Consider the following 27,250-nt stretch of genomic DNA (forward strand, 5'->3'; position numbering starts at 1 on the left):
CCAGTGCTGGCCAAGGGGGCAAAACCCCGGTGCGGGACGCCCACACTGCTCATTAGCTTCTCCCAGTAAGTTTTCATCCGAGAGATGCTCGGCAACTTGAACTGTATTTTCACGTAGCTGCTATTTTCAGAACTTCATTTGCTTTTGTAAATCACAGATGACTTCAACACTGGCTGCTATGTTAGGAAGCTGATGAAATACTGAGCTGAGGGACACTTGCAGGGTCAGGGCCCATCACCTGGGACAGGTAAGTGATTTACCAGCCTCCCCAAGACCTTTTGGTTCATCCCAACCTCCTCATCCCCAAGGGTGTGGGGAAACCCTGATGTCTTAACCTTTTTCACCTATGGGGTCATGGCATTTTTTTGAACCTAATAAAGCAGTCAGCACTTTCTGGTGATTAGTCCCGTTTTCCTACGTAAATCTTTTCCCCGGGGGGTGCTTTGCCTTGTGGCTGCCTTCAGCTTGGTGAGCTTTGTCCCGTGAACGAACAGAGAGCACCCGCACCTCGGTGGACTTTACTCTGTTTGCACAAGACAAACACAGCTGAGTTGCGACTGCTTGCAACTGAGCAACCACTAATTTTTAGCCCCGAGATAAATCCTTGTTATCTGCTGAGATAAGGCCCGCTACAGCATCCTCCCCACTTTGAAAGGCACCGGTTTCCGCATTGGGAAATTGCCTTCGGCCGTTGTGTGAAACAGCAGCGCGGCAGCAGTGATGCCCACAGGCAGCTGCCTGCACGCACACACCAGCTTCGGGATGAGCCTGAGAGAGGCAGTGGCTCTCGCTGGCACCACCCTGTGCCATCCACCACCTTCACGGCTTTGGTGGCAGTGGCTTGGGCGCAGGTCATGGCTTTTTCTTTGCAAAAGGCCACTTCTCCCTCCCCAGGGCCATCCCCAACCAGGCGACCCCCCCCGTGATTTCAGCATTGCTGCCCTGGGAAGATCCCTCTGACTGTCAGCAATTCTGGTTGGTTTGAGATTGCGCCTCAAATTAGGAATTAGGAATAGCTACTTCCCATTTTCATTGCTCAGGCTCATTGCATTGGCATCGACAACTCAATAATTTCTTCTCCGCATTCCTTGCAGCTTGATTGGATTTTGTCCTGGACATCTTATTTTGTGCTAAATAAGGAAATTTCTGTCTCCCTCCTGCTTGTGCTGTAAGCTCAGTGCCCCTGTAACAGCCTCAGCAGCTCCCCATCCCCTAATCCCCCCTGGAAAAGGAGCTGCTCAAGGTGGTGGGGCTGTATCTCCATCCCGACCAACATCCTCCCAGAACGAACCCCTTCATGAGCTGATGTCTCCCCATCCGGTTCCCATCCAGTTGTCCCAAGTTTCTCATAGCCTTCACTCTGTGGCACAAAGTCTCAGAGAAGATGGCACAGGTCCTCTCCTGCAGCACAGAGGGGACAAAGCTGTGGCTTCAGTGTCACCGCAGGGTCCGTGATGAGACCTGTCCTGCTGCAGAGGGCAAACAGAGGGCACCGGCCACCCCAGGAGAACATGGGATGAGCACCTGGCATTTCCACCTCCCACCCCAGCCCTGCCTCTCCTAGAAATCAAACGCCTCCCAAGCGCACGGGGATGGTGTTTGCAGAGTGACTCACGCTAACCTGATGGGCCGGCAAGAAATTCTGTTACAGCAATAACCAAATTTCTGTCGCTCACGCAGGGCTATTTCTATTTTCTCCAGGGAGTCACCCCAAGTCCCCATTTCTCTGCCTTTTGCACACACTGGTGCCTCTGTCCCCTGCCGGGACTGTCTGCGGGCAGGTTGATGGTGCTTACTCAAAGTCGTGCACCAGATTCCCGCACCGCACGTCCCACAGCAGCTCCAGCCCTCGCTGCCTGCCCTGCCAGATGGGCTCAGATAATTCACATGAGCAAGGCAGGTTATAGGCTCAAAACCAGGCGTGGTTATGTGGGTTGGATGCTCCTGGGCATCACCAACAGCCACAGCAGGGCTTGCTGGACCTGGCATTCAGGGCAGAGAGAAGGTAACAGCAGGTACCAAACTGCCCGTACCACAAAGCCCCCGGAGCCAAGTCCCCCTGCATGCTGGCCCTGGGAGCCCAGGGATACAGAGAAGTGGGTGGCCAACAAAGTCACCCTGCAACAATAGTTTGCTAACGCTGATGGCTTGGGACTGAGTGAGGGGAGGTCAAGGGTATGTGGGTGATGGGGAAAGGGCAAGAAAATCGGTGTCGAGGCCAGTTATGAAGGGAAACCCTCCCAGCTGGGAAGGAGAGGAGATGAAGGTTCTCAGTAACGCCAGGAGAAAGAGGAGGGTCTGGCTTGGAGGACCCAGCTGGGGTGACCGCAGCAGTACTCGCAGGGAGGCTGCACCGTCCTGCTGGGTCCCAGCAGCTCCAGGGTCGGTGACAGGGTCACAGGTGGGACACTGGCCCATGGCGTGCCAAAAGCATCCCCAGGAGAGCCACGCAGGCATCCCACCAAGCCTGCTGCTCCAGCTGTCCCCTGAGGGGTCCCCTCAGCCCTGCCTCAGTTTCCCTACCTGGCCATCACCTGCTGGTTGTTTAAAGTAGGAAACACAGACAGTTCCCCAGGAGAGATTGTATCTGCTGGGGAGAGCAGTGCCCGGGTGGGATTGCTGGGGCAGCCCCACCACCTCCATCCCAGGGCATCACCAGCAGCACCTCTGTGCTACGCTGCCCACAGCACAGCATGGCCCCGTGACACCATAACCGCATCTCTGAGCCATCCAAGGCTGACCACAAGCAGGTGACGGGCACAAGACATTTCAACTACCAAACACACTGTGAACAGCCTTTACAAAACGTTTTCATCAAACACCAGAGCTGTCGAAGCGCTGCCTTTGCCGGAGGAGAGGCAGCCCTGCCACGCCATGCAGCCGGGACCTGAAATAGCACTGTTGGGTTTTCTGTTGCTTCTTTTGGTGCGTCCCCAGAGGGACCCAGAGCTACACTAGGTCACTTATGTTCCTGGGCATTTCCATGTTCAGAGGTTCATGCCCCGCCGTGTTTTAAACAGTGAATGCTATCCCTGGGAACAGTCTTGTTTTGGGCAAAACTTTCTGTGTTCCTGCAGGGCTACACCCGAGCCTGGCCTCAGGAGCATCTGGCAGCTGCTCCGTCATAAAAAACAGCTCAGAAATTCATGCAACCAGATTTTCCCATCTTTAACCATGCAGTAACAGGATTTTACGCTCCTCGGTGAAGCAGGGGACTCCGGGCTCCACCAGCGCCGAGAAACATGCCACGAAGAAAAGGCAGCTACAAGAAATTATAATCTCCTTTTATTTACCTATGACCATGACAATGTATTTTTGCTAGCTGCAGAGATGCTTCGCACTGTAAACTGGGCGCCTGGAGGCAGGCAGTCTGTCCAGCTCTGCCAGGTTCAGCAATAACCCCCGCTTCTCAAAACACAATATTGTTATCCAGAGTAAGGAGAGCGTCTGATTCACAGAGCTGCTTTTCTCCATCATTGAACCCTCCGTCGTCAGGGCATGATATATACACCCAGGCTCCCCCAGCGGCCCGCTGCTAGGGAACGCGTTTTGTCAGATAAAACCTGCTAACTTTTAGAAAATGTTGTACGCACTCAGAAAAAAAGGCATCCACTCCACCGGAGAACTCCGCTGCGACACACACAAATATTGCACTTGTAATTTCAGAACAGGAAAGGACATGAGGATTTCCTATTACACAGCAACGCGTCCAGCTATAGGAGGTCAATAAATAAACCAGGGGTAGGAGCGGGAGGTGGTCGGCTTGCACACCTCCAGCACAGGGGAAGGATCCGGCTTTCGCTGCTCCTGGGGGGACCCGCCACAAGCAAAGGAAGCGCCGGGCTCCTGCGAGATAGCTGCTTCGGGGAGCCGGGGGGCATCGCCGGCACGGGGAAGCACAGCAGCATCGTGGGGCCGGTCCACTTCAGAAGTCTTTTATCTGGGGAAGATGTTCATGTTGGTGCTGTTGTCCCCTTGCCGGAGTCCTGCACAAAAGTCCTCCTCCTCCTCGAAGGGCATCGCTTGTCGCCTTCCAGCAACACTCGCAGCTCAGGCACGTGCTTCACAGTAGTCTTGTGGGAGCTTCCCTCCTGGCTAAAATCCATGCCAGAGTCACCCCGAAGGCGTCGTACCAGCGATGGTGAGATGGGGCAATGGAGCAGTACCAGACTGCTTGGCTTGTTGGTCCCCTCGGCCTCATGCTCGGTGCCTTCAGCTGCCCCACACCTGCCCGCTGCAGGAATATGGTTTGGGGGCACGAACAGCAGCAGGAAGGCACGCTCCCGCCATCCCCTGGGAAGGCCTCCGCCGCCCGATTTCATGTAAACACACAGCTCCCAGCCTGCCCCGAGAGAGTCCTTGAGTCTACAGCGGGGAGCTGGCTTTCTTCTGGTTAATTATGTCTAAGTACAAGTCAGAACGGAGGAAGCGGGGGTAGGAGTCCTTCTCCATGAGCCCGTAAATCCTCTTCTGCGCGAGGTCAAAACAGCTGCGGGTGATGTTCTGTAGGTTCTCCTTGGTGTGCTCCCGCGTGTAGGAGTCCAGGTTGACCTGTGGGCAGAGACACCAGCGCTGGTGAGTGGCTCCACGGGCAGCTGCCGTGCCATGGAGCCACACACCAGCATGGGAGCCAGCCCTCACCTCCTTGCAGGACTGGATGGCGATGTACTCGGCGAAGATCTTCTTGGCCTTGGAGACCATCTTGGACTGGGATTTGATCTTCTTGAACTCCTCGCAGGCCAGCCAGAACTCCAGGTTCTCCTCACTGAACTCAGTGCGCAGGAAGGCCCTGAAGGCAGCGAGCCCATCTGCGGGGACAGACACACGTCTCTACTCCCAGCTCGCAGGCGGGGAACAGCCCCGTGGGACCTTCAGCCCAGCAACCTTGCAAAGGTGCAGCCTAAACTACCTCCCAGCACTGTCCCCTAAAAACCTCTTGTGGGCCCTTGTGCAAAGCAGGCAGCGATGGCGTTGCCAGCCAAGGCATGGCAACAGAAGCCATCCATGTGCTGAATCCACAATCCTCAGCCCAGCTGCATGCATGGAGAGCCGAGAGAGGGAGGCTGGGATTGGAGTGGGGGCAGCAACGGGGAGAGGACCCCCTGGCCGTCCCTATGGGGGCCGGGTGTAGGACATGACCACGATGCGGGGTGCCCCAGCTGTGATACATGAGAAGGGGAATGGTCTAAAGCAGCTCCTGCTTCACAGAGCCACTGCACAGCCCCGAATTGGGCACAGACATGAATCTCTGCCTTTTCCTCCCCAAGCTGGAGAGGGGCTGCAGCTCCAAGCCACGGTTCTCCCCGGCCCCTATCACAAAATCCTGCCCTGGGCCAGGCAGGAGCAGAAGGGGTGCAGGCAAGGGGCATCCTCATTTCTCTTTGTCTACCCCCAAACACCAGAAGGCATTAACATAGGAAATCCCAGCTTTATCCATGCACATGCCTGGATATTTCCCCTGGCAGCAAACAGAGCCGGAAGAGACAGGGAAACACTTACATTTGTGCAGCAGCAGCTTCTCCAGGGAGTCCCCCCACTTGAGAGCTTCCTCGGGAGTGGGCCTGCGGGAGAAGGACAGTGCGTTGGCAAAGTGGAGCTGCAAAAGCCACATTCGCTGCCCGCCACAACACAGCATGAGCAAAACATTTCCAGCCGATAAAGCAATGCTGTGTGCCCCAGTGGGGCTGGCCCCGGCTCCCACATCAGCACCAACATTGCCGGAGCATCTGCGGGCAGAGCCAGGCTCTGCGCCAGGCAGCACCGAGGTGGCTCTGCGGGAAGGAAACCTCTGCCTTTAGACTGGCAGGAAGAAATTCCAATATAAAGAGGGCTGTGCGGGCAGCCGTGCCACTTGGGGTGTCTGAGCAAGAATTGGAAAAGCTCCACGCAATGCCGAGGAGGCTGTGAGATGGTGGGGATTTCAGCCACCCCATTCAAGCAGCTGGATAAGCTGCCGGGGTGTGAGAGCAGGGAGGGCTTGTCTCCGGCTGCTGGAGCATCTCCAGAGCAAAATGGTTTGTCAAACCATCCTCCGGCCAGTTAGTTTCACATACAGGCACTGGGAGAAAGCAGCCATCAGGGAAATTTCCAGCCTGAGCCGTCGCTGTGCCGCCTCCCGGGCACAGACCTCCCACCCCCCTCGGGGGGAATTTTCAGCCAACAAATATTTTTAATGCTCCTGTGGATACAAAAACTGTTTGTCCACGGCTTTCCCAAACAGGGTGACCCCAGCCTTCCTGGAGGTGATGTTCAGCCCAGCGCGGCTCGTCCCCAAGCCCCCACGGCCCCCGATCCCTGCGGCACCTACTTGAGTGATTTGAGCACTTTGTCCAGCTTGCCGGAGGGGTTGGCCCCCGGGGACTCATTTCGCCGCCGAAAAATCCCCAGCCGGTTCTTCATGTCCTTGGCTCTAGAGAGAAGAGCAAGTTTTAGCAGGCAGGTGAGGGGTTGGGGGGACACCCAGCACCAGGGGAGCCGCTGGCAGCCTCGTCCCACGCATTGCCCACCGCCCCGTGCCCACCACCTACTCCTTCATGGTGTGCCGGCGCTGCAGGCTGCCGTTGTGGGGTCTCTGCACGCCCAGCAGCATCTCCGCATGAAACTCCAGCGGCTGGGGCTTGGAAAGGTCGCGGAAAAAGGGCATGGCTGCTGGGACAGCCCGTGCAGCAGCTCCCGGCACGACCGCCGCGGCTAGACGCTCGGGTGCTCTGACGCCGGCTCTGTGCCACGCTCCCGCCCGGTGCGGCCAGCGCGGAAGTGGGAGGGCTCAGCCCAGAGGAGCTTTAAATGCGGCGTGGGGTGAACGAGGCACGCGTGAGTAAGGGCTGTGTCAGCCCCGCTGCTATTTCAAACGGCTCTGCCGTTGCTGGGGAAACTCAAGGAAAGGTGGAAAAATCAGCGCCAAGGGCGGATAGTGGGGCCTTTCAAGAGACGGCGGGGAAAATAATCACGGCGGGGATTTACGAGGGTTATTTATAGAGCACAGGCGTCCCGGGGAAGGCAGCGGGGCCAGCGGTGGGGCTGAGTGGGGTTAGGAGTAGAGCAGGACAGCAGTGCTTCACCATGTTCCCCCTGCGGGCATGGGGCTGGGAGCCCATGTATGACCTGCTGGTCCTCATGCTTCTCCGATGCCAGCGCGGGATGGGCACGGCCGTGGGGACATCTCCCTAAGGGGGTGGTTGGGACAGGCAGTGTGCGGTGTGGAGGGGCGTTGGGGTACAGAGGCACAGACACCCCGCACTGCCACCCTGCACGGGTCCCCGCTCCACTACCCCTGGACGGACAGACTGATGTGCACCCGGACACAGGGCTCCCAGTTCCCCCAGGAAACTGCCACCAGGACAAAGCAGGACAAAGATTTTTGGCAAGTGCCATGGGAAAGTGGGACCCCCAGCCCAGCCCCAGCCTGGCCCTGCCAGGGCTTCCCAGGGGCCAAGGCAGGGGAGCAGGAGGTGGAAGAGGTGACGGGTGAGGACAGGCGTGGACGATGCTGTCCCCTCGTGGCACAGCCCCTGCATGACACCACAGCACGAAGGGGTGCAGGGGACACGCAGGGTGGCATGGGATGCTCATCCTGCACCGAGGCTGGCGGTGCCACCAGGTCGGCATGGCCACGCCACCACCTGCAACCTCCCATGGGTCCCACACCAGGAATGAGGATGCTTGGAGGAGCCACCTCTGCCTGGCCAAGCCATGCCCAGGGCTGGCTGGGGACATGAGGGGCATAGGAGGGATGCAGGGCAAGGGTGTACCCCACCCTGAGTGATGCTATCTGGACCCCAGTTCCAGGAGGGTAAAATACAGCAATCCACTGGGAAAAAAATAGCTGGAACAACCCCAGGGCTCAGTCCTGCAAGGTGCTGAGCACCCTAAGCCAGAGAAGGATTTTAGAGGGCAATCGCCCCCTGCTAGTCCCCGTGCTGTCCATGCCCTCATGGGGGGCATGGGTGGTTTTGGTGCCTTTGCATCGTCTGGGCCATGGTCCCAGCAGGACATGCATCCCACTGCTGCCAGCTGCCAGGCACCGGCTCAGCGCTAATGTGGGAAAAGCGGCTCCAAACACGGAGCCTCACACTCCAAACACCATCTGCCTCCCATTACCATGCTGCCAGCAATGCCGGCAGCCCAGAACCAGCCGCCACACAGGACGGGCCATCCCACACAGCCCCAAGCAACAATTTTAGCAGTGTTCCCAGTTTAGCAAGGCAGCCACCGCAGCTCTGCACCCGGTGGAGCTTTCAAAGCTCTGAAAAGCCCTTGTGTGTGTCCCCAGCACACGTGGGCTGCCTCCACCCGCACAGCCGCTGCACAAGGCCAGCCAGCTGCAGCGGGTTGCTCTGCTGCACACCAGGCTCTGGGGATTGCAGGTGATCACGGCTTGTGGGCAGATTGCCAGCTGTAATACGCCAGCAAGCATCACCTAAGGAAGTTCCCCAGCTTAAAATCTGCTGCTCCTCTTGCACACGCTTGTAAATAAAATAGCTAGTGGCAAGAAACCAGTCTGCGGCAGTCGCGGGCACACACAGCCCTCAGCTGCGGCCGATCTGTGGTACAAAATGCCACGGCAAAAATAATGTTTCATAAGAAATTGCTAGTTTCTGTTTGGAGTCACCCCTACAAAGTGATCAGCACCCGGTGCCCTGGCACAGCCACGAGGCCACATCCCGTCCCATCACCCTGCGCCACTTCCAAACCATCCCCTGCAAAGCGCATCACCTTTCCCCGCAGGAAGCTCAAGTCCTACCTTTCCAGGTATTTTTCGGAAAAGTCCACCATCGCGTGGTACATCGGGGAGTGCCGGCAAGCGAACAGGGCCGGCAGAGCGTGCCCGTGCCGGGAGGGGAGGCGAGTGCCAAACCCCAGCCACTTGCACCATAAATACTCCCCACAGCCAGCCGGCAACCAGGCTGTGCAGCCAATAGCTGGCCAGTGCGATGCCGCAAGGCTCCCCAGCGCATCTGCTGCCGTCTCAAGGTGAGGAGAAAACCCTCTCTGCAACCGCCCCTGACCCCGCTAAGCCGGAGGCGGCTGAGCCTCCCCCCGCCAGCCCGATTCCCCTGGCTCAGCGCCGCAGCAGGGACACGCAGATGGGGGGACGTCCCTGCTGCAGGCTGCGAGGGATTCATTTTAATTTCAAGTGTTGGGGGGGGGAAATAACGAAAAGAGCTAAAAATAGACAGCTGCAGCTAGGAAGCGTGTGGGACAACAGTGCCGCTCGCTGGCAGGCAACACGAGTGGTGAAGCCGTCGAGCTTGCGTGCACAGCTGGCACACTCGGACCCCTCACACCCCCTCAGCCGCTCCAACCACGTGCGACTTCTCCACCTGCCCCGAACCACGTGGAACAGGCAAAGACCCAGCCCCGGGCATCCCGGCAGCCGTGACACCCGGCCGGGTCCTGCGTTGCAACGTCGGAGACGGTTCGTTCCAAAACATCCTTGCTTGGCCCCGCCAGCGCGCCTGCCCTCACCCAGCTGCAGCTGCACTCCTGGGAAGCAAAGGCCACGGCTGCCTCATCCTTGCCCAGACCCACTTTTTGGCACCCCCAAAGCCTTACCGGGAGAGGCGGAGGGGCTGTGAGCGTCCCTTGGTGCTCCCGCCACGCTGTCCGTGCACTGCGGTGTGCTGCAAGGGCTGGAGCCTGTCGCACAGTGGGAAACCTCCCCATTCCTTCTCCCAGCATGGGGCCAGGGAAAGGAGGCCCCCAGCTCATGTTTCACCACTTGCATGGCCTCTCCCTGAACCCAGCGCTGCCGGAGCAGAGCTCTGCCAGCATCGGGGAAGCTGTTTTCCCCACACTACTGGCAAGAGCCAGCTCTTTCGCCCCAATTGTCAAAGCAAGGCGAACAGGGTGCTGCTCCCAGCCAGACTGTGCGATGCCCCCAGCACGCCTCCCACCCTCCTCCCTGAAAATCACAACTCCCTGTCTGAAGTGAAACCTTAGTTCACATGTGTCTTTGCTGCTTTCTTCCCAGAAAAGCTTGAGGGAACAAGACAGGGGGAACCTGAGGGCTGCCTGGACCAGCGGGGCTCGGACGAGGTGTTTAGACCATGGCAAGCAGCTCTGGTACACTCTGATACCACCATGATGTGACACTTACAGGTTCCTGCTCCGTTTCTTGCGGGAGGTTTCGTCCCCTTCATCACAGCTGCATTCGGGGTCAGCTCCGCTCAGCTGGGGGGGGAACAGAAAACAGCATCTGCATCATCATGCCCACAGTGGCACTCCAAGTGTCACCAGCCAGCACTGCCAGCATCCCCCGTGCTCTCCGCACCCACACAGCCCAGAGCCACAGCATCCATAGGGCTCCTTCCCCACAACTGCAGCTGGCTGTGGCAATGCAATGGGACAAGCTCATCTCCGCTCTGGCATGGGAACCTGCCTCCCCCCACCCATCCTATGCCACCTGCAGTCCCTGGTGTTCTTGGAGCATCTACAGAGATGCCACGGCTGGTGGCCCAGGTACCCCTCCAGGCTGGAGATGCTGACAGTGGTACCTCCTATGGGGAGGACACCCATGTCCCCATTCCTGATGCTCCTATTCCTCCTGTCTTGAGTGGGCACAGGGACCCCTCCCCAACCCGCAGAGCACCTGGTCCCCCCATACCCAGGCTGGGCACCCAAAATGAATCAGGGGTCCCCCAGCAGTCCCCAGGCAGGAAAGAACAGAGCAGTTCAGCGATAATTGAATCATATCATGGCAGCTTTCAAGTCCGAGGAGCACCCAGAGGGCTCCACTCCCCGACCACCCCGGGGTGGCCTGGGCAAAGCAAGGGGACCTCAGATGCACTGCGAGCTCAGGGCAGCACCAGCACAGCCTCCGAGCCACAAAGCCTGGGGCCAGGCATGGGAACCTCTGGGACCACCATAGTTCGGGAGCTTTAGTAATTCATCCATTACTGAGCGAGACTGGAAGATGCTCACGGCCAGCTTGACCCCCACAGCTGAGCTCAGCCCCACGCTGCTGGGGGCTGCAGGGTGCTTTCCAGGATCGCCGCCCCGCGGCCGTGCCGTGGGAACCCGCTGCACAGCCCCGCAGCCCCGGGCTCGAGGCTTTTGACACTTCCTTCCATTCTGCGCCCGGGTTTCCGGAGTTTATCGGCCCCAAACAATGCAGCCCTTGCAAAGCACCTTCCCCAACCAGATAGGGCCCCGGCAGGCGGGCCGGCCGGGGCGACGCGCAGCCGGAGCACGTTTCCTGCCATTGTCCGGAGAGGCTCCGCCGCGCTTGGGGACAAAAGGCAGCAGCAGAGCTCGCCCGAGGAGTCCCAGTGCTCCTGGCCACAATACGTTCTTAAAACAACCACCTCCCAGCCCCGACCGCAGGAAGAAGGGGAGCAAGGAGGCACACCGGGCACACCAGCGTTAAAAGGGCCAACAAAATGAGCCCCTCTGAAATGCTCCCAGAGGGGGAATAAAAAAACAGCACCTTGATGGATGTTCTAGACCTGCCGCCAGGGCCACCGGCTGCAGGTATCGCCAGTGCTTGGCAGCTTGGTGCTGCTGCTGGGGGGGATCCACAGGGGTATTGTACATCAGTGTCCTGCTCCAGAAACCTCGCAGGGTTTCATCGATCTAGTCAGAAGGCACAGCCTGACAAAAGTCCCTCCAAAGTGTAGGCAGGGGGACGGCAGTAGCCTGAAACCCCATGCACGCGGTGGTCCAGCACCGTGCCCGGCTCCCCTGCCTGCTGCGGCCCCCAGGCAGCCTTGGCCCCTCCGCAGGCAGACGGAGAGGCAGGGCGATGGGAGCAGGCAGGGAGCGCCCCAGGAGGGCATATGGGCAGGGGGTTAAGGCACCAGCCATGCAGAGCCAGACAGAGCTGCTGTAGGGCTGGAAGTGGGAGCACTGGGAGTTCCAGCAGCGACGCTGCCCTCACTGCCCAGTCCCTGCTCCAAAAAAACCCGGTCTCATCTGCATTAGAGCAGTTTAATCCAGGAGGAGCTGTTTGCCCCTGCTAAAAAACATCCACCCAGATCAGCCCAGAAAGCGCAGCTGGGGGCTCTCCGGGGCGGGAGCGGGATACGTTCCCCGGCTCTCCCCCCAGCAGCGAGCGTGCAGCCCACCAGGTCCCAGCCAGCGCTGCAGCAGCCTCTGGCCGCAGAGCTGCGCGCTCCCAGCCGCACGCACAGTGGCACTGTAAAACCTCTTTCCAGGAGCCTCGTCACTGGGGGCCCTAACAGGACGCTCTCACCAGACACCAACACCACCTCCCTCGCATCTGCGCCGGGCAGCCTGGGTGTCCCTGCCACAAAGGTGACCCTTCTTGATAGGATCTGGGAGGGGGTCTGAACCCCCCCAGCCCACAACTGCTGGCATCAGCCTCCAAGAGGGTTTGGGCTGCCCTGTTGCACAGCAGCCCCATCTGACCGGCCTGTCAGACTTTTAAGTGCTCTCACCAGCTGGCCAGGGATGCTGAGCCCAAAAAGTGCTCCAGGAAACAGCATCAGAAGTGGCTTTTCAAGCAGCATGAGCCTGGCAGGAAGAGGGTTAACCCCATCAAGGGTTTAACCCCATCATCTGGTGGTGCTTAGTGGCATGCAGGGCTTTGTACAAGCCTCACCTGCCCAGGAGCCGCTGCTGTGGAGCAGCATGCAATGTGGTCCTGAGTACTGCAAGGTGGTCCCAAGCAGCGTGACACGGTCCTGAGCCATGCAACGTGGTCTTGAGCCACGCAACGAGGTCCTGAGCTGTGCAACATGACTCCAAGCAATGTAGTGCAGTCCTGAGCCATGCAATGCAGCCCCGAGCAGAGCAGTACCCACAGCCGCTGGCAGAGATCAAGCTGGCATGAGCGTAGTTGGGCAGAGCAGGGTGCTGGGCCAGCGCTGCAGGAAGGCAGGCAGCTGCTCTCAGCTCCCAGCCAGGCTTCACCCGGGCAGAAGGGGGCAAGCAGCACTTCTCACACACAATCTCTGCAATGGCACATTGTTTCCTGTAAATATTTGTTATGGAGAAGTACAGCCAAGGCAAGCTCTGCTCCAGGGAGGCACGGGGAGCACCCCAGACAGCCGGCCCCATGAGCAGAGCTCCTGCTGCACAGTTCTCCACTGCTCCTCCTTTCTGCATGTCAGGGTCAGAAACCGCTGCTGACCTCAACCTTTTTCTGAGATGGGCCCTCCGCAATGGTCAAAGCCCTGCAAGAGGCTGGCCAGGGCAGAAAACCACACTGCTCCTGGCACCCCCAAGCACACCAGGGACTCTGTCACCAGAGGCTCTCTAGGGCCTGGTTTTTCCTGTCCCCACTGCTGTGAGCATCTCTTTGCAGGTGCAGATACCCAGGTTCACCTCTCCCTCCACCAGTCTCAGCAGACAGCGGCTCTCCAGAACATGGGATCCCATAGGATCTGGAAGCATTGGTGGGAGATGCCCACCCACAGCACCAGCACACTGGCTCTGGGTGCTAAGCATCTCCCAGAGCTGTCTGCCAGTGGCAGGGACCTTCCTGGCCCCTCAGATGCCAGCTTTGCCATGGCCATTGAGAGAGGGGTGACATGCCAGGACGCCTCCACCCCAGGAGCTCCCCCGTCCCCACGGCCGAGCAGGAGCCAGTGGCCCCGCGGAGCCAGGGCCGGCTCACATACCTTCCTGTGGCCCGAAAACAGCAGGGTGAGCTGGTGGATGGAGCCGCCGTTTTTGGCAAGCTCTTTCTTGAGGGTCCTGGGGGAGGGCAGGGCCCAGTGGCCCTTGGTGCCCTGGCTGTCCGAGCAGTTGAGGGTGGTGTCAGAGGTGAAGCAGTGGCTCTTGGCCTCCTGCAGCAGGCTGCCCTCGCTGTGGGTCCGGCGCCGCAGGGAGCCCTGCACGCTCAGCGTGTAGACAGGCTGACAGCCTGACGTCTCGATCATGCTACTGCGCTTCACCTCATTCCTCTCCAAGTAGTGCTCATTGCTGTCCTCCTCCTCATCATCATCCTCATCTTCTTCCTCCTCATCCTCCTCCTCATCCTCACCGTCTGTGGTGCTGCCCGCCATGCCTGCCACGCTCTGGCTGAAGGTGCTGTCGAGCCGCAGCTCAGGGATGACAAAGGCTGGCAGGGAGCTGGGCTGCTCCTCTCCCTTCTCGGTGGCAACCGGCTGCTTTTCCGCCAGGAGAGGACCCTGGGTGGCTCCCAGAGACTCCAAGGGCTCGGCTGGAGCCGGTGCCTCTGCGGCCAGAGGAGCATCACCCGCTGCTGCCTTCTTATCCTCTGAGTGCATCTGCCCCGGCTTCTCAGCGTCCGTCTCCAGCATCTGCTCAGAAGAGAAGATAAAGAAGGATGAAGGCAGAAGCACCCCAAATCTCTTTGCTGGCCACCTTCCTGGGGAGCCTCTCCGCTCCTAACACACCAACCACAAAGCTGGCACCAATTTGTACAGCCCTAACGGTGCTCCGGTGGGGTGGGACAGCATTGTCCCCAGGTCCCCAGGTGGTGGCAGGTCACCCATCACTCCCACAGCACCCAGTCCTGGTCCTGATCCCTGGTGCACCGGGTTCCCCCACCAGCAGCGAGCTGGTGGCTACGGGGCAGGAGTGGGATGGGGCCACCCAGCTCCCACCTCCCGCACCCGGCAGCACCGCCGGGTTTGGAGGAAACCAGGGGGGCCAGCAGCGGGTGGCTCAGCCCGGCAGCACAGCCGGCGCAGACAGGCTTGGCTCCGGCTGCAGAGGCAGAGCTAGTAACATCATCCTTACCGCGATGGCTCCCCAGTCCCCCTGGGAGCTGCTGGGGGGGGGCTCAGCCCTGCAGAGCTTCCCCGAGGTCGGCAGGGCGGCAGAGAAAATCAGCAGCTCTCGTCCGGCAGCTCCGGCCCCTCCTGCACCGCATTATTAAATGCAGAAGGGAAGCGCCAGGCTCTGCTCATCTGCAGATTGCCCAAGCTCAGCCCGGCCGTGGCCACGAGCAGCTCGGCCTCCCTGACTGGGTGTGCTGGCTGTGGGGCTCCCCGCGGCCGCCCCGCCATGCCCTGCGCAGACATGGCCCTGCAAAACCACAACCGCTCCTACCAGCCCCTTTCGGTTTTTTAAGCTTTCAGGGCTGTTTTTTGCCAGCTTTCCTCTGCAGCCAGGAAAGGCCTGAGCAAGCTCTCAAAGGGAAAAGCCTGGGGTTGCCCAACAGAAAAACCGTCCAAGGTTTCTCCATGAGCAGGGGGAGCCTGTGATGAGTCCCCCCTGCCAGAGCTGGGTCCTCTCTTCTATGTGATTTTCCCTTTGCACAGAGCCCATCTGAGCTAAAGGGGTAAAAACAGCTCAGGAGGGGAGAAAGAGCAAAGCAGAGAGAAATCCTCCCCCCGGGAAGCATTTCCCACCTATGCAGACCCTGTAGGGCTGGGGCAGCGGTTATTGTACAGGACCAGCCCCAGGTAACAAGTCACCCAGCAAAAAATGTCACAGTATCCCCATTTAAGATCCAAGTATTTTCACAAGCCAGATGGCAATCAGAAAGCCGGAGCTAACAAAGTCCCCACCCCTGTATAAATTAGGTTGACTTCAGCTTCAAAAAGAGCAGCGGCCCCAGGAATCAGCCCATCCAGCCTCACATCCCATTGGAAAGAGGCACCCATAGAGCGGACGGAGGCTGTATCCCCATGGTGGTCCCCGTTCGTGACAGGAGAACCCTGCGAGCAGGCCCCTGGGACAGCCAACCTGCTGCTAAACACCTCCTCGCCCTGCAGAGCTGGTGCATGTGGATTATAGCCCGCCACTGGATATCACCAGGGAGCTGTGTGCAGATGTCGAGCTGCAAAAGCTGCTGTCATCCCCAGCAAATACCCTGGAGGTGTTTAAGGCCCGGCTCCGGCACCATCCGCTCTGCACAGTGGGATGGCGCAGAGACCGCAGGGCACCCGGCAGCATCCGCAGGCACCCATCTGAGCTAACAGGTCCAAAAAGCAAGCCAGATTTACAAAAACATGCTTGAGCTCAGCGCTGCAGCCAGCTGCCTCCTGGGCAGCACGCATGGGAGCTCACCCACGTCCACCTGTGCTTTGTCCTTTTCTATCATGCCAAAAGGGCCCCCCTTACACCTATGAGCACAGAGAGGACCTGCTCGGTCCCCTTCCAGCCTGACATGTGACAGGCAGCGATTTAGCATCACCTGAACTGCCCCAGCAAATCTGAAGGCTAAATGTCCTCAGCCCCATCTGCGATGTCTGCCCCGTCCCCGAAACAGCTGGATTTCGTAGGCGGCACAAAGCGAACGCTCAGCTTACCCCATCCTTGGGGCTGTTTCATTCCCCTCACAGTAATTTCTTGTAAAAAGGGAATGATGCCAGACTTGCCGTGCAAGGATGCCATTTGCACCAGTGTGTGTTTTAATGATGCTGTTTATGTCTTATTTGTATTGCAATCACTGTCATCATTATTTCATGAAATAATTAGAGGAAAAACCCACGCAGCCCGCAATTCACTCTCCGCAAAGCCCTCTCCCTCCCCAACAGCTCCCTATCTGTCCAGTCCTTCTGCTTAATATTGCTCGTTGCCCACATCAGATAAGGCCCTAGAAGGAAACGAATAGGCTCCTTTAAAATAGACATTTGGGCATTAAATTAAATCCATGCACTAATTCAATCAGAGACTCTGCTACTCTTCAGTGGCACAGAGGATACGAGCAGGAGCCTCGCCACCGAGTGAGGTTTCCATCTTGGGTTGAAAGCATCGCCAGGGCTGTGAAATCCTGCCCTCGCAGAAAGGGCCATGGCTGAGCTCTGCTAAACATCCCCTGATGGTGGGGGAAAGACAGGGAAGGAAAGCGGCAGTATCGCCGTCACAGCTGGCCAGCAAGCCCCATCATGGCTGGAGGCACCAAGGACTTTCACAGCACAAAGCCAAGACCATCTTGCTGGGCAAAGCCAATTCGGGCCGGAGAGGACAGGGCTGTGACTACGTTGCCTTTCTGCCATCATTGTGGCTAAGGGGCTGCTGGAGGAGGCAGCAGATGGTTTTGGCTGGGGTAGAGTTAATTTTCTCCATAGTAGTCAGTATGGGGCTGTGTTTTGGATTTGTGCTGGAAACAGGGTTGATAACCCAGGGATGGCTTCGGCACTGCTGAGCAGTGCTTACACAGGGTCAAGGCCTTTTCTACCTCTCACCCCACCCCACCAGCGAGCAGGCTGGGGGGCACAAGGAGCTGGGAGGGGACACAGCTGGGACAGCTGACCCCAACTGACCAAAGGGATGTCCCACACCATAGGACGTCCTGCTCAGCATGTAAAGCTGAAGGAAGGGGGGGACGTTCGGAGTGATGGCATTTGTCATCCCAAGTCACCGTTACGCGTGATGGAGCCCTGCTTTCCTGGTGATGGCTAAACACCTGCCTGCCCATGGGAAGTAACGAATTAATTCCTCATTTTGCTTTGCTTGCGTGTGCGGCTTTTCCTTTACCTATTAAAACCGTCTTTATCTCAACCCATGAGTTTTCTCACTTCTACTCTTCTGATTCTCTCCCCCATCCCACTGGGGGGGAGTAAGCGAGCGGCTGAGTGGGGCTTAGTTGCCGGCTGGGGTTAAACCACAATGGTCCTTTTTGGCACCCAACGTGGGGCTTGAAGGGTTCGAGGTAACGACAGGTTTGACTGGAATGTGCTAGATCAAATCTATAGCTGTTATTGCTGTTTAGCTATTAACATGCAGGCTTCTGTTCTTGCCATGGGGCTTGCTTTCCTTACTGTATATTAGAGCCTAGTGCTCAGTAGTGGTTGCTTTTGCTTTTTCTGCTTGCTGTGCTGTTGATCATCTTACTCTGCTGTGTTTGGGAACATTTTGATAACAGCAATGGCCGTGAGCCTGGACTGGCAGATGGCCAGGGCATCGTTGCTGTTTCTGTGCTGCTGTACTGGACAGGCTGGAACTCCGTCCGGTGTGAACTCGAGTCGAAGGGACTGTGACCTGTGGATGAGTCCATGCGGGAGCAGGACATCCCGAAGCGTCTGTGGCCGTGGATGAGTCCACGCCAGAGCAGGTACATCTTGAAGCGTCTGTGGCTGTGGTCATGTCTGTGCCACAGCAGGTACCTCTGAAGGGATTGTGGCTCAAGGATAAGTCCACGCTGGAGAAGGTACACCTCGAAGCATCTGTGGACGTGGATAAGTCCATGCTGCAGCAGGTACACCTTGAAGCATCGGTGGCTGTGCATGAGGTCATGCTGGAGCACCTCAAAGCATGTGGGCATGGATAAGCCCACAACAGAGCAGGTACACCCCTGGAGGGACCGCAGCCATGGGTAAGGCCACGCTGGAGCAGGTTCACTCCTGAAGGGACTGTGGCTGTGGGTAAGGCCATGCTGGACCAGGTACATCTCTGAAGGCATTGTGGCCCATGGAGAAGGCCACGCTGGAACAGAGTGACTGTGGCTGTGGATAAGTCCATGCTGCAGCAGGTATATCCCTGAAGAGACAGTGGCTCATCAATAACGCTCCACTTGGAGCAGGTAAACCCCTAAGGGACTGCAGTCTGTGGATAAGTCCAAGCTGGAGCAGGGGCAAGGGGAGGAGTTCATTGCCACATTAAAACTTATAACCTGGCCCAAAGGGACCGGAGGGGAGATTGAATAGAAATACCTTTACCTTGATGGGTGTCCCTATCCTCAATATGCAGGTTTCCCTGTTCGCAGCATCTTCATCTTCCCATCCTCAACATCTGGGTCTCCCTGTCCTCAACATGTTGGTCTTCCCATCCTCAACATCTGGGTTTCCCTGCCCTGAGCTGGGATGGCCTAGGGCCTTTACTACATCCTCCCTGGAGGACCTCGCACTTCACTGTTTCAGTTTCTATCTCAGACTAAGTGGCCAAGGCGGCGTGTCCCAAGAAGGGGAAGAGAAAGTAGAAGAAAGAGCTGCCTCCAAGCCCCAGGATGGCTATCAGGGGTAATTTTAGAGAAGGAGGATGATTGGTCTGAGATCAGAGCAACAGCAATAGAGTCCCTAATATCGATTTCCCCATTGAACAAGCCTCAACACATCCCAAAAAAGCCAAACATTGCCCTGCCTGCTCCAGCATCCTCAGTCTCTGCACCTGTAACCCGCTGCCTGGACTCCCTCTGCCTTTGGGCATCACTTGCTGACTCAAAAGCTTTCTTGAAACCAAGACAGGGGAGAAGTACTGCAAATCCTCTGCTCTTCGGTCTGTAATTTGATCAGTTTTTTCTGATTGCTCCTGCTCTGATGCCAGCAAAGCAAATTTCAATGAACAGATGTGGGTTTGTCAGCACGGCCTCGACTTCTCCAGCATTTCTTTTAAATAATGTGCCCTTTCTGGTGGTCCATGGCCGGGACTTCCAGCTGGGAAAACACCGGCCACAGAGACGGCACAGCTGTGAGCTGAAGCCTGCACTGGCCTTCCCCCAGTGCTGCCAGCTCTCACGCTGCCAGAAATGCCGTGATATCTGGCATTCCCTTAAATCCCCAGCTTGGGGAGGTCAGGGATTTTTCTGAGGCTCTCAGCTTCTTATTTCAAAACCTCTGGTCCTTGCAGTCATGGAGCCGCTGTGGCTCAAGTAAAGGCTAGACGCAAGAAAATTGAATTAAGCCTTTTCTGGCTCCTGACGTGGATGCTCAGGTTTTGCAATGCACATCTTTCTCTTGCAGTAATACTGGGGAAGATGGGGCTAAAGACGCCTAGGAGAACTGGAGCACCCTGCACGCAGGCAGCTCCTCAGCCAAAATCAGGGATTGGGAAAAGCTGGAAAGTCCCTGCAGTTAACGCACTGTTGGATATCCAGCTGAGCAGGAGAGCGAAGGACGTGCTGCTCCCACTGTGCTCTCACCCCGGGAGGAGTTAATGGACCTCCCAGGATACTGCTGGAGGGGGCTCTCATGGGCTGTCCCCAGACCTTGGCAGCCCCATCCTCCATAAGTCCCATGGAGGAACCTCTCTGGCTCCTGCTGCCCTTAAATCTACCTTTGCTCAAAGGTGCTCACCTGTCCCCAAAAGCATTTAACTCCATGGGAATGAGACCAAGTCCCTCTCCAGGGGGATTTTGGGGAGGATGCAGCCAGCTGCACTGATGGCGGTGCGTTCCCTGTGTGGAGGTAACAGCCCTCCCCAGGGCAGATGGGATGCACGGAAAACAGTGTCTACATCAACTGGGGAACCATCAACGTTTTCAAAGTAGGTTTTTCCTAAAGTGGAAGAAAAAAACTATAATTTCAGTTCTTAGCATGGGACAAACTGTGCCCAGATCCATCAGATCAGAAACTTCTAACTGGCCCTGTGAAACACTACCAAAACCATCGATAACAAGCACCTTGAGACTTAAAAAGTGACCACTAAGGACCAAGTAAGCACACAGCTACAGGAAGGAGCATCTCATACACAGCACAGGGCTGAGAGGAAGAAAACAAAGCCAGAAACGCAAAGCAGAACTACCGAAACTTGAGAAAATTTTCATGGGAGTCATTTTGAAAGTGCTCACGAGGAGCATCCCCTGGGCAGCTCCACTCCTTGCCCTCCTTGAGCCGCGGCAGCTCTGGGGGGCTAGCCAGAGCCAAGGGCTCATTGCACAGCAGGGTTTTCTATCCGTTCCCTGCTTCGTTACTGAATCGATGAATAATTGATACAGAGCAATTAGTGTAACAGCAAAAGCAAGCGTGGATGCGTAAACTCAAACAGCAGGATCCAACAGTGCGCCGAGGCAGGGCGGCGAGGGTAGATATATGCCTCTGATGAGATAATTGTGCGGGTGTGAGCATTTGTACCACCCAAAAAACCCTGGGCTTGAAACGTTTCAGAGCCCTGGAAGGAGAAGTCCTCCTCTGCGGGAGGAAATGATCCCATGTCAGTAGCCTGTGCTAATCCCATTACCCCATTACCGTCATCCCCAATTGATTGCTCTGCAAACGGGCCCTGACCGGGTATCGCCCAGCCCTGACGCTGCACTCTGCACCTCTCCCCAGAGCCACTCTGCTCCCTGCAAAACAGCAGTAAACAGGAGTTGATGCTTAATCGAGGGCAGCAGCCTTACCCGTAGCGGAGGGTGTGCAGGAGGGAGCCTGGTCTGCAGGTGTAGCTTGCACCCCGTGTTTTGGGATCAGCTGCTGAAGGTGTGTCAGCAAACAACCCAGGACAAAACCTCCCCACACCATGTACTTCAGCCGAGCAGCTGGAGTTAACGTAGAATTGCTACCACCGCAGCACCGAGCTGCCAGCCCTGAAGTGCCAGCCCCGAACTGCAGCTGCCACGGCAGTCCCGGCTTTGGACCCCAGCCTGTCCCATGCCCAGTGCCCTCCATCTTCACCGAGGCTATGAGCCCACACGCAGCTCTGATTTCAGTGATAAGAGCTGAATTTACTGGTTTGTCCCCAGTGCCAGTAAACAGAGGGTTTCCAAAAGGCTGCAAAAGCCCTGGAGCAGAAAGCCCACGTTGTCAGCACACTGCAATGCCGCTCCTGCAGCAAGAGCCCGCCGATGCAGATGGTACAGCCACACGCAGCCCAAATTTGCAAGGGAACCTCAAAAAGTCCCCGTCGCTACAAACGCCCCCTCGTTCCCCCCCAGTGCTGCTCATTACTGACTCTTCAAACCCAGCCTGGCAGTGAACAAAGCCAGGCAGGAGCCACAGGTTCCCCAGGAGACAGGAAGGTCCAGCCCAGCACAGGGGTGCGGGAGGACCAGCGTGGGGAGCGGAGCAGACGCCTTTGATCTAAAAGGACATCAGTGCTCCTGACAGCACTGCGCTCCTTCCTCAACCTGCGGCCGGATCCTGCCCAGCAAAGGGTGCAGCCCGCAGCCTGCAAACTCAGAAAGTAAGACCTACCAAATCCGGGCTCTCAGTTGCATCCCAGCTGCACGGGCCAAGCAAGCGGCATCTCCCTCCGGCAGCCCTGGCCTCGACATGTGCCCGCAGCTGCGGCTCGGCAGATGCTAGCGCCGCGCTCGGCTCTGCCTCTGCAGTTATTAATGTCTGTGTCAAGCAGCAGCTGAAGCCGCCCCAGCCTTTCCCAGACACCGCTCCCTCGTGCCCCTCGTGCTATTTATGGCTCTGCTAGCAATCCCTGGAGGCACTATTACCTGCTGATCAAAGTGGATGACCGCTCTGCCTTGAGGAAGACCTATGTATCACCCTCAAACGCACCATGTTCGCTTTTGCAGCCCCCCTTTTCCTGCCCTGTCCTGCCCCCGAGCGACACCAAGCTGCAGACCAATTCCGGTGCCTCCTGCTAAATGAAACACTGCTGCAGGTTCATGGTTGGGTTTTTTTCCCAAACTACTTTCTATGGAAAAGGGGCAGCTCTGAAGCGGGAGATGCTCTGCAGCGTGGCGCTTTGCCCTCTGCACTGCAATCCCCTACAAGTGGCTCTACCCAAACAGGCAGGGAGAGGGAGAAAAAATGCGCAGGAGGGTGTATGGTCTCCATCCAGAGGACAGCCTACGTGTGACCATCTGCCCCTTCTCTTCTCCTACAAGGGCCAGTGCCCTCTCGTGACACCCCTACACACAGTGGGCTGGGAACCTGACTGCCTCGGCTGGATGTGTCTCCTCCTGGTATTACACTTTATTGACCGAGGCAGGCAAGTTGCCCTGATGGCTACAGAGAGAGAGCGCAACGGCGTGTGTGAGCACAGCCGTTTGCAGGTGGTTATATCTGCACTACAGCCACTGTTTGCTGATGGGTCCTCGCTGCTGCGGTGACAAGCTGTGCCTGGCTCTCCTCCAGCAGGAACTGCAGCTGCACATGTGTCCCCCTGCTCTCAGCCCGCTGCAGGCTTGTGGATGCTCCTGTGATGGAGCAGGGGAAATGTGCTGCCTCCTCTTCCTTGCAGGTAGCCGCAGCTTTGCAGTGGTACAGGTAACGTAAAAGCTCCCTCACCTGGTCTTACTGGACATGGAGCTGAGCTTAGCTACACGATGCCTTCACTGACAGCAGCAACATAGCACGGCCACCCTGGCAGCTCTGGTCAGCACCTATCCTGCCCACACTGGCGAAGGGAGCTGGGCCCGCTGGGTTTTGTGCCTGATCCCTCCATGAGGCCACCTGGTTGGCTGCAGGTCTGTGGGACATGGGCATGCAGCCCAGGGATGTCACCAGGGCACCCCCAGCCCAGGGTCTCTGGCCCCTCTCAGCCAGGAACAGACCCAGCCACCATCCAAATCTGCACACACCCACTGCACTGCGTCCATCGTTTTGGCAATGCAGTTCCAGTTTGCCCAAGCCAGGCACCAGCTACTGCCTGCAAACCTCCTCAGCCTGGGTAGCCCAGCTCCACGGGGTGAGCATGGTGGGACCCGGTGCTGGAGGCTAGCAAGATGACATCTGAGTCATAAATACCCCTGGCACTAAAAAAGCAGAGGAGTGGGAAAGGGGGAGGAAGGAGCAGATCCTGTCATTAGCACTCAGCCCACAGCCCTCAGCATCCTTTCCCTGCCGGGGGAAACAAGGTGCTGCTCTGGTGGGGGAATCTCTGCAATGTTATCTGCAGGGGCAGAGCATGGTCCCCCATGCAGGATGAGGGAGGTGACAGCAGGGGCCTGAGCTGATACATTCAGCCACTGCAGAGCCGTTGTGAAGGACTCATCCCAACATCACTTACAACAGGACCGCAAGGTCGGCACTGGAAGCTGTTGCTGCGGCCGGCACAGATCACAGTAAGGACACAACCACCAAGAGAAGAGGACCTGGCAGAGCAGCTCTGCCTGTGACTGGCACCAACTCGGCCATGACCGGAGCCATGCACAGAACGGAGGAATCCCAGATGTTACCAAAACCAACACTGGTGGCTCCAAAGCCAAATGCAACCCTCCTGCAATCATGTTGTCAAGCCTTGCCCTGCCACTCCGTCAGGAAGGTGCTTGTTACAGGGCAGGACACCAAGGCTCACAGAGGGCTAGGGGACCCCATGGCAGGCACGATGAAGCCATGCCTCCCACTCCCACACCGCTCTGGGCATCACCACCCAGAGCCCCCCCAGCATTTCAAACACATCCTTTGGTTTTGCAAAGAAATCAGGGTTCAAGTAACTTCTGCAAGGAGGTACTTGAACTTGGCTTCAGAGCCTGCCCAACCGCACGCTCACAGCCCCCCACCACACTAGAAGGGAAAAGCATCAGCACCTACCCAAAACAGGAGTCATTTGGGCGCAGGAGAGGAGCGCTCCAGCCGAGCGGATGGTGCCAGCCCTGCCTGGCACAGGCATCGTTCCCCCTTCGCAGGCAGCACTGCATTAAAGCACTTCCAGCGCCTTCCTTAAATCACAGCAGCGCTGGCTTGACCCACTTAGTCTGTGCCTTTGACCACCCCATGCAAATGATCTCAACACCGCTCAACCCCCCTGGGGCTGCTGGCGCCACTCCTGCCAGCACACTCGCTCTTACCAGCCCTTCTGGGGATTCACAAGAAACAGACCTTCAAGGGTTTAAAAATGCCTCTGGCCGTGATGAAATTGCCGGCGGCTGCTTGTGTCCCCGCTATGCCACTGTGCCCTGCTGCTCGGGGAGGGTGCGGGAAGGATCATTGGTGCCGCTGGACGTGGCCGGGAGAGCATCGCACAGCGCCAGAGAAACAGGAGCCGGTGGTGTTTGCCGGAGGGGAGAGGTCTGCTTTCCTAATGGCTTCGGAGTCCAGCTAAGCAAACGAACAAATAGAGCCAGAGCTGCGGCTCTCAGCTGGCCCATCTGCTCGGTCGCCCCTCCCCGCTCATGCCTGCCACACACATGCCTTGGGAGCCCATGAGCCAGCGGCACTGAGGCCAAGCAAGCGGCTGTCCTGGGCTGGCAACCACAGGCACCTCCATGCCACCTGGGCCAGCACCAAGAGCTGGCAGCGCTGGAAACCGAGCTTGATGCAGCCAGGGCTTGGTGCTGGGAGAGATGCTAAAAAGCCCAGTACCCAGACCCAGCACCCCATCCAGCCCCACGTGAACAGCCAGGTGAATCCCAGCCTTCCTGGGCTTTGCACCCTGTCCTTTCTCTTAGGACTGGAAGCCAACTGATGTGCAAGAAGGGAATGACAGGGTGAAGGATCAGCCTCAGGACCCCTCAGCACTCATCCAGGCTCACCAGCACTGCAGAGAGCTAACAGTCAGGCTACTGCATAAAGAGGGTCCCTAAATTCATTACGGGATGTTTAAGACGTGCTTTGAAGCCTCACAGGGAGCTGTAAAATCCCCCCACATAGCCTTCGATGCCCTGCTTGCGTTTGGGGCCTGTTCCCATGATAGAGGGCTACAAACCCAGCAAGAATATGGCTTAGTATGGTTCGATCTGGGGTAGCTCAAACTGCATCTACTTCTTTTGTGTTTGCAGCCTGCTTCACACTGCTACCTCTTCAACTCCTGTCCTGGCTGAATTAAAGTCAACATGTTGTCCTTCTCTTAGCCTGTCGGGTGCCGAGGGTGAGATCCATGTGTCACTGTGCATCGAGGTGACCAGCATGAATTCAAGGGTCCCGTTCGCTCTGATGGCACAGGGACCTCTGGCAGGGACAGTTTCCTCCAGATATGGATGGAGCTGAACTGGAGCCTGACTCACATGGGGACAGTGTCCCCGGTCCCGCAGCCTCCTGAATTCACAGTGTTACTGAAGCAGCCTTTGGCTGACCTTAGCAACAAGTTTTTCCGGCCCAGGGCGAGAGCTGGGCTGTGCTCGCTGGTGTGGAACACCACATTTATTTGCTTTAGTTTTGTAACCTGGCTTGTAAGTACTCCCAGCTGATGCTTTAACCCTTATTGGGGCAGAATAAACCTCAAGGTTTTCTCCTCTGTTTGAGCACCCTGACAGCATAAACGCTGGGAGGGTGTGTGGCCGGGCCAGGCTGGCCCTCGGGGTGCTGTTGTGATGTGCTTAGCCCTGCCCAGCCTCTCACATTGGCGTTGTGGAAGAAAAGCAGGCTCTGACGAAGCTCCAGGTTCCCTGCACCCTTGGCCGTGCCCTGCCCAGTCTGCCCCACAGCAGCAGGTGAGCAGGACCCTCTGGAGCAGAGCTGACACAGACCATGCAGCAGGTTCCCAGCCCAAAATGGAAGGACTTTGGGCCTAAAACAAAGCAAGAAGGTGCAAATTCCTCCCCTCCTTCCCCATCAAATAGACAATCATGCCCTGACTGCACTGCCGCTGAGTGAAATGCCACAGTCAGAGAGAGAGAGATTCACCCCACTTGTCCCCAACTCAAGTGTTTGTCATGGTCACCCCAGCTGTGCCAGCTGAAGGGTGTACATGGCCACTATCCAAAGGAAGGTCTGGGAGATGACCCAGTGTAAAGAGAAAGGGTGTTGCTGAAGGCAGTGAGGTGCCGGGGAACAGGGATTGCAAAGGGATGTGGGTGCCTGGGGCGCGCCAGGGTGCTCGCGGCAAGGAAGAGGAGGCAGGGCATGGGACAGGAGAGGGGTCACCCATGCTCACCCTTCCCCATGCTGCAGGCGCTGGGGCCAGCGCGCGGGTCAGCACGGCCACCCCTCCACCTGCAGCTCCGCCACGGCAGCCCTCCGCAGAGCCCTCCCTGCGCCACCGCTCCGGCCCTGGTTTCAATCATCCCTCGATTACACGCTGTTTGCTCTTGTTGACAGCACATTTACTTGCACTTGTCAAGCACGCTGTAAATAGTGAGAGAAACAGCCCTGCCCTTCCTGACCAGAGGAACGGCCAGGAAGGGGCCGGCTGGTCCCTCCCAGCCGCGCACCCGCCAGCTCATTCCCAGCACCGGAGCCAGCGCTGCCAGGAAGGGTTGGGGTGCAGGATCAGTCCACGCCTGCTCGCACCGTCAGCAGCCATGGGAGAGAGACTGGCAGCCGGGCTTTGAAAAGTGCTGAGGATCCACCACCTCCCGTGGAAAACAAGGGGAGCGCCCGTCCTGGACTCCCATGGCCCAAAGTCCACACCACAAAGTGTCCATAATTATTTAGCTTAAGGATAATCTACATCTTTCAGATACAGCCAGCCATCATCTCCGAGGCAATCTCAGGTCACGGAGTCAGAAGGAAGAGTAATCAGCCGTTCTGAGTGTGGAAGACACAAAGAAACAAGCAGTGAGAATCAGATGGTCAGAGCAGGTTCGTTATAAGCAGGGTGTTGTGCTACTAATCTTTTCCCTGGTAGCCAAACCAGCTGGAGCAGCTCCAGCCCCTGGCGCCTTGTCCCTGCCCCTGCTCTGCAGTTTGCCATCTCTTCAATCATGCTAATGCAATTCATCATGGAGCCAGGCTGGAAACAGGACCAGTGCAGCGATGCAAGGTTAAACAAAGCACTGTGCTCTGCGCAGATGGTCATTATTCGGCCCAAGGAGGCAGCCTCGCTAACTCAATTAATTCATAAAGCTGCTCTCGCTGTAATCACATTGTCGCCACTG

The 27,250-nt window shown here is 57.5% G+C and overlaps 1 protein-coding gene across 13 annotated transcripts in view; it reads right to left on the reverse strand.

The window, feature by feature from the left end:
- Window positions 1-3,263: 3,263 nt before the first annotated feature.
- RGS3 (regulator of G protein signaling 3) overlaps window positions 3,264-27,250 on the reverse strand; it is an 88,497-nt gene continuing 64,510 nt past the window's right edge. For 10 of the 13 annotated variants that reach the window (XM_087752882.1, XM_087752881.1, XM_087752880.1 and 7 more), the window contains 6 exons: window positions 13,584-14,228; window positions 10,100-10,173; window positions 6,308-6,409; window positions 5,500-5,561; window positions 4,642-4,808; window positions 3,264-4,551 (listed from right to left, as the gene is read on the reverse strand). In XM_087752882.1, coding sequence (XP_087609008.1) covers window positions 4,366-4,551; window positions 4,642-4,808; window positions 5,500-5,561; window positions 6,308-6,409; window positions 10,100-10,173; window positions 13,584-14,228 — 1,236 coding nt within the window. In that variant the 3' untranslated portion in view covers window positions 3,264-4,365. The other 3 variants (XM_087752890.1, XM_087752891.1, XM_009476071.2) reach the window with 3 other exon arrangements.

This window comes from Nipponia nippon, unplaced genomic scaffold, assembly GCF_047370975.1.
Source record: "Nipponia nippon isolate SJK-2023a ecotype South Korea unplaced genomic scaffold, ASM4737097v1 scaffold_16, whole genome shotgun sequence".
NCBI lineage: Eukaryota > Metazoa > Chordata > Aves > Pelecaniformes > Threskiornithidae > Nipponia > Nipponia nippon.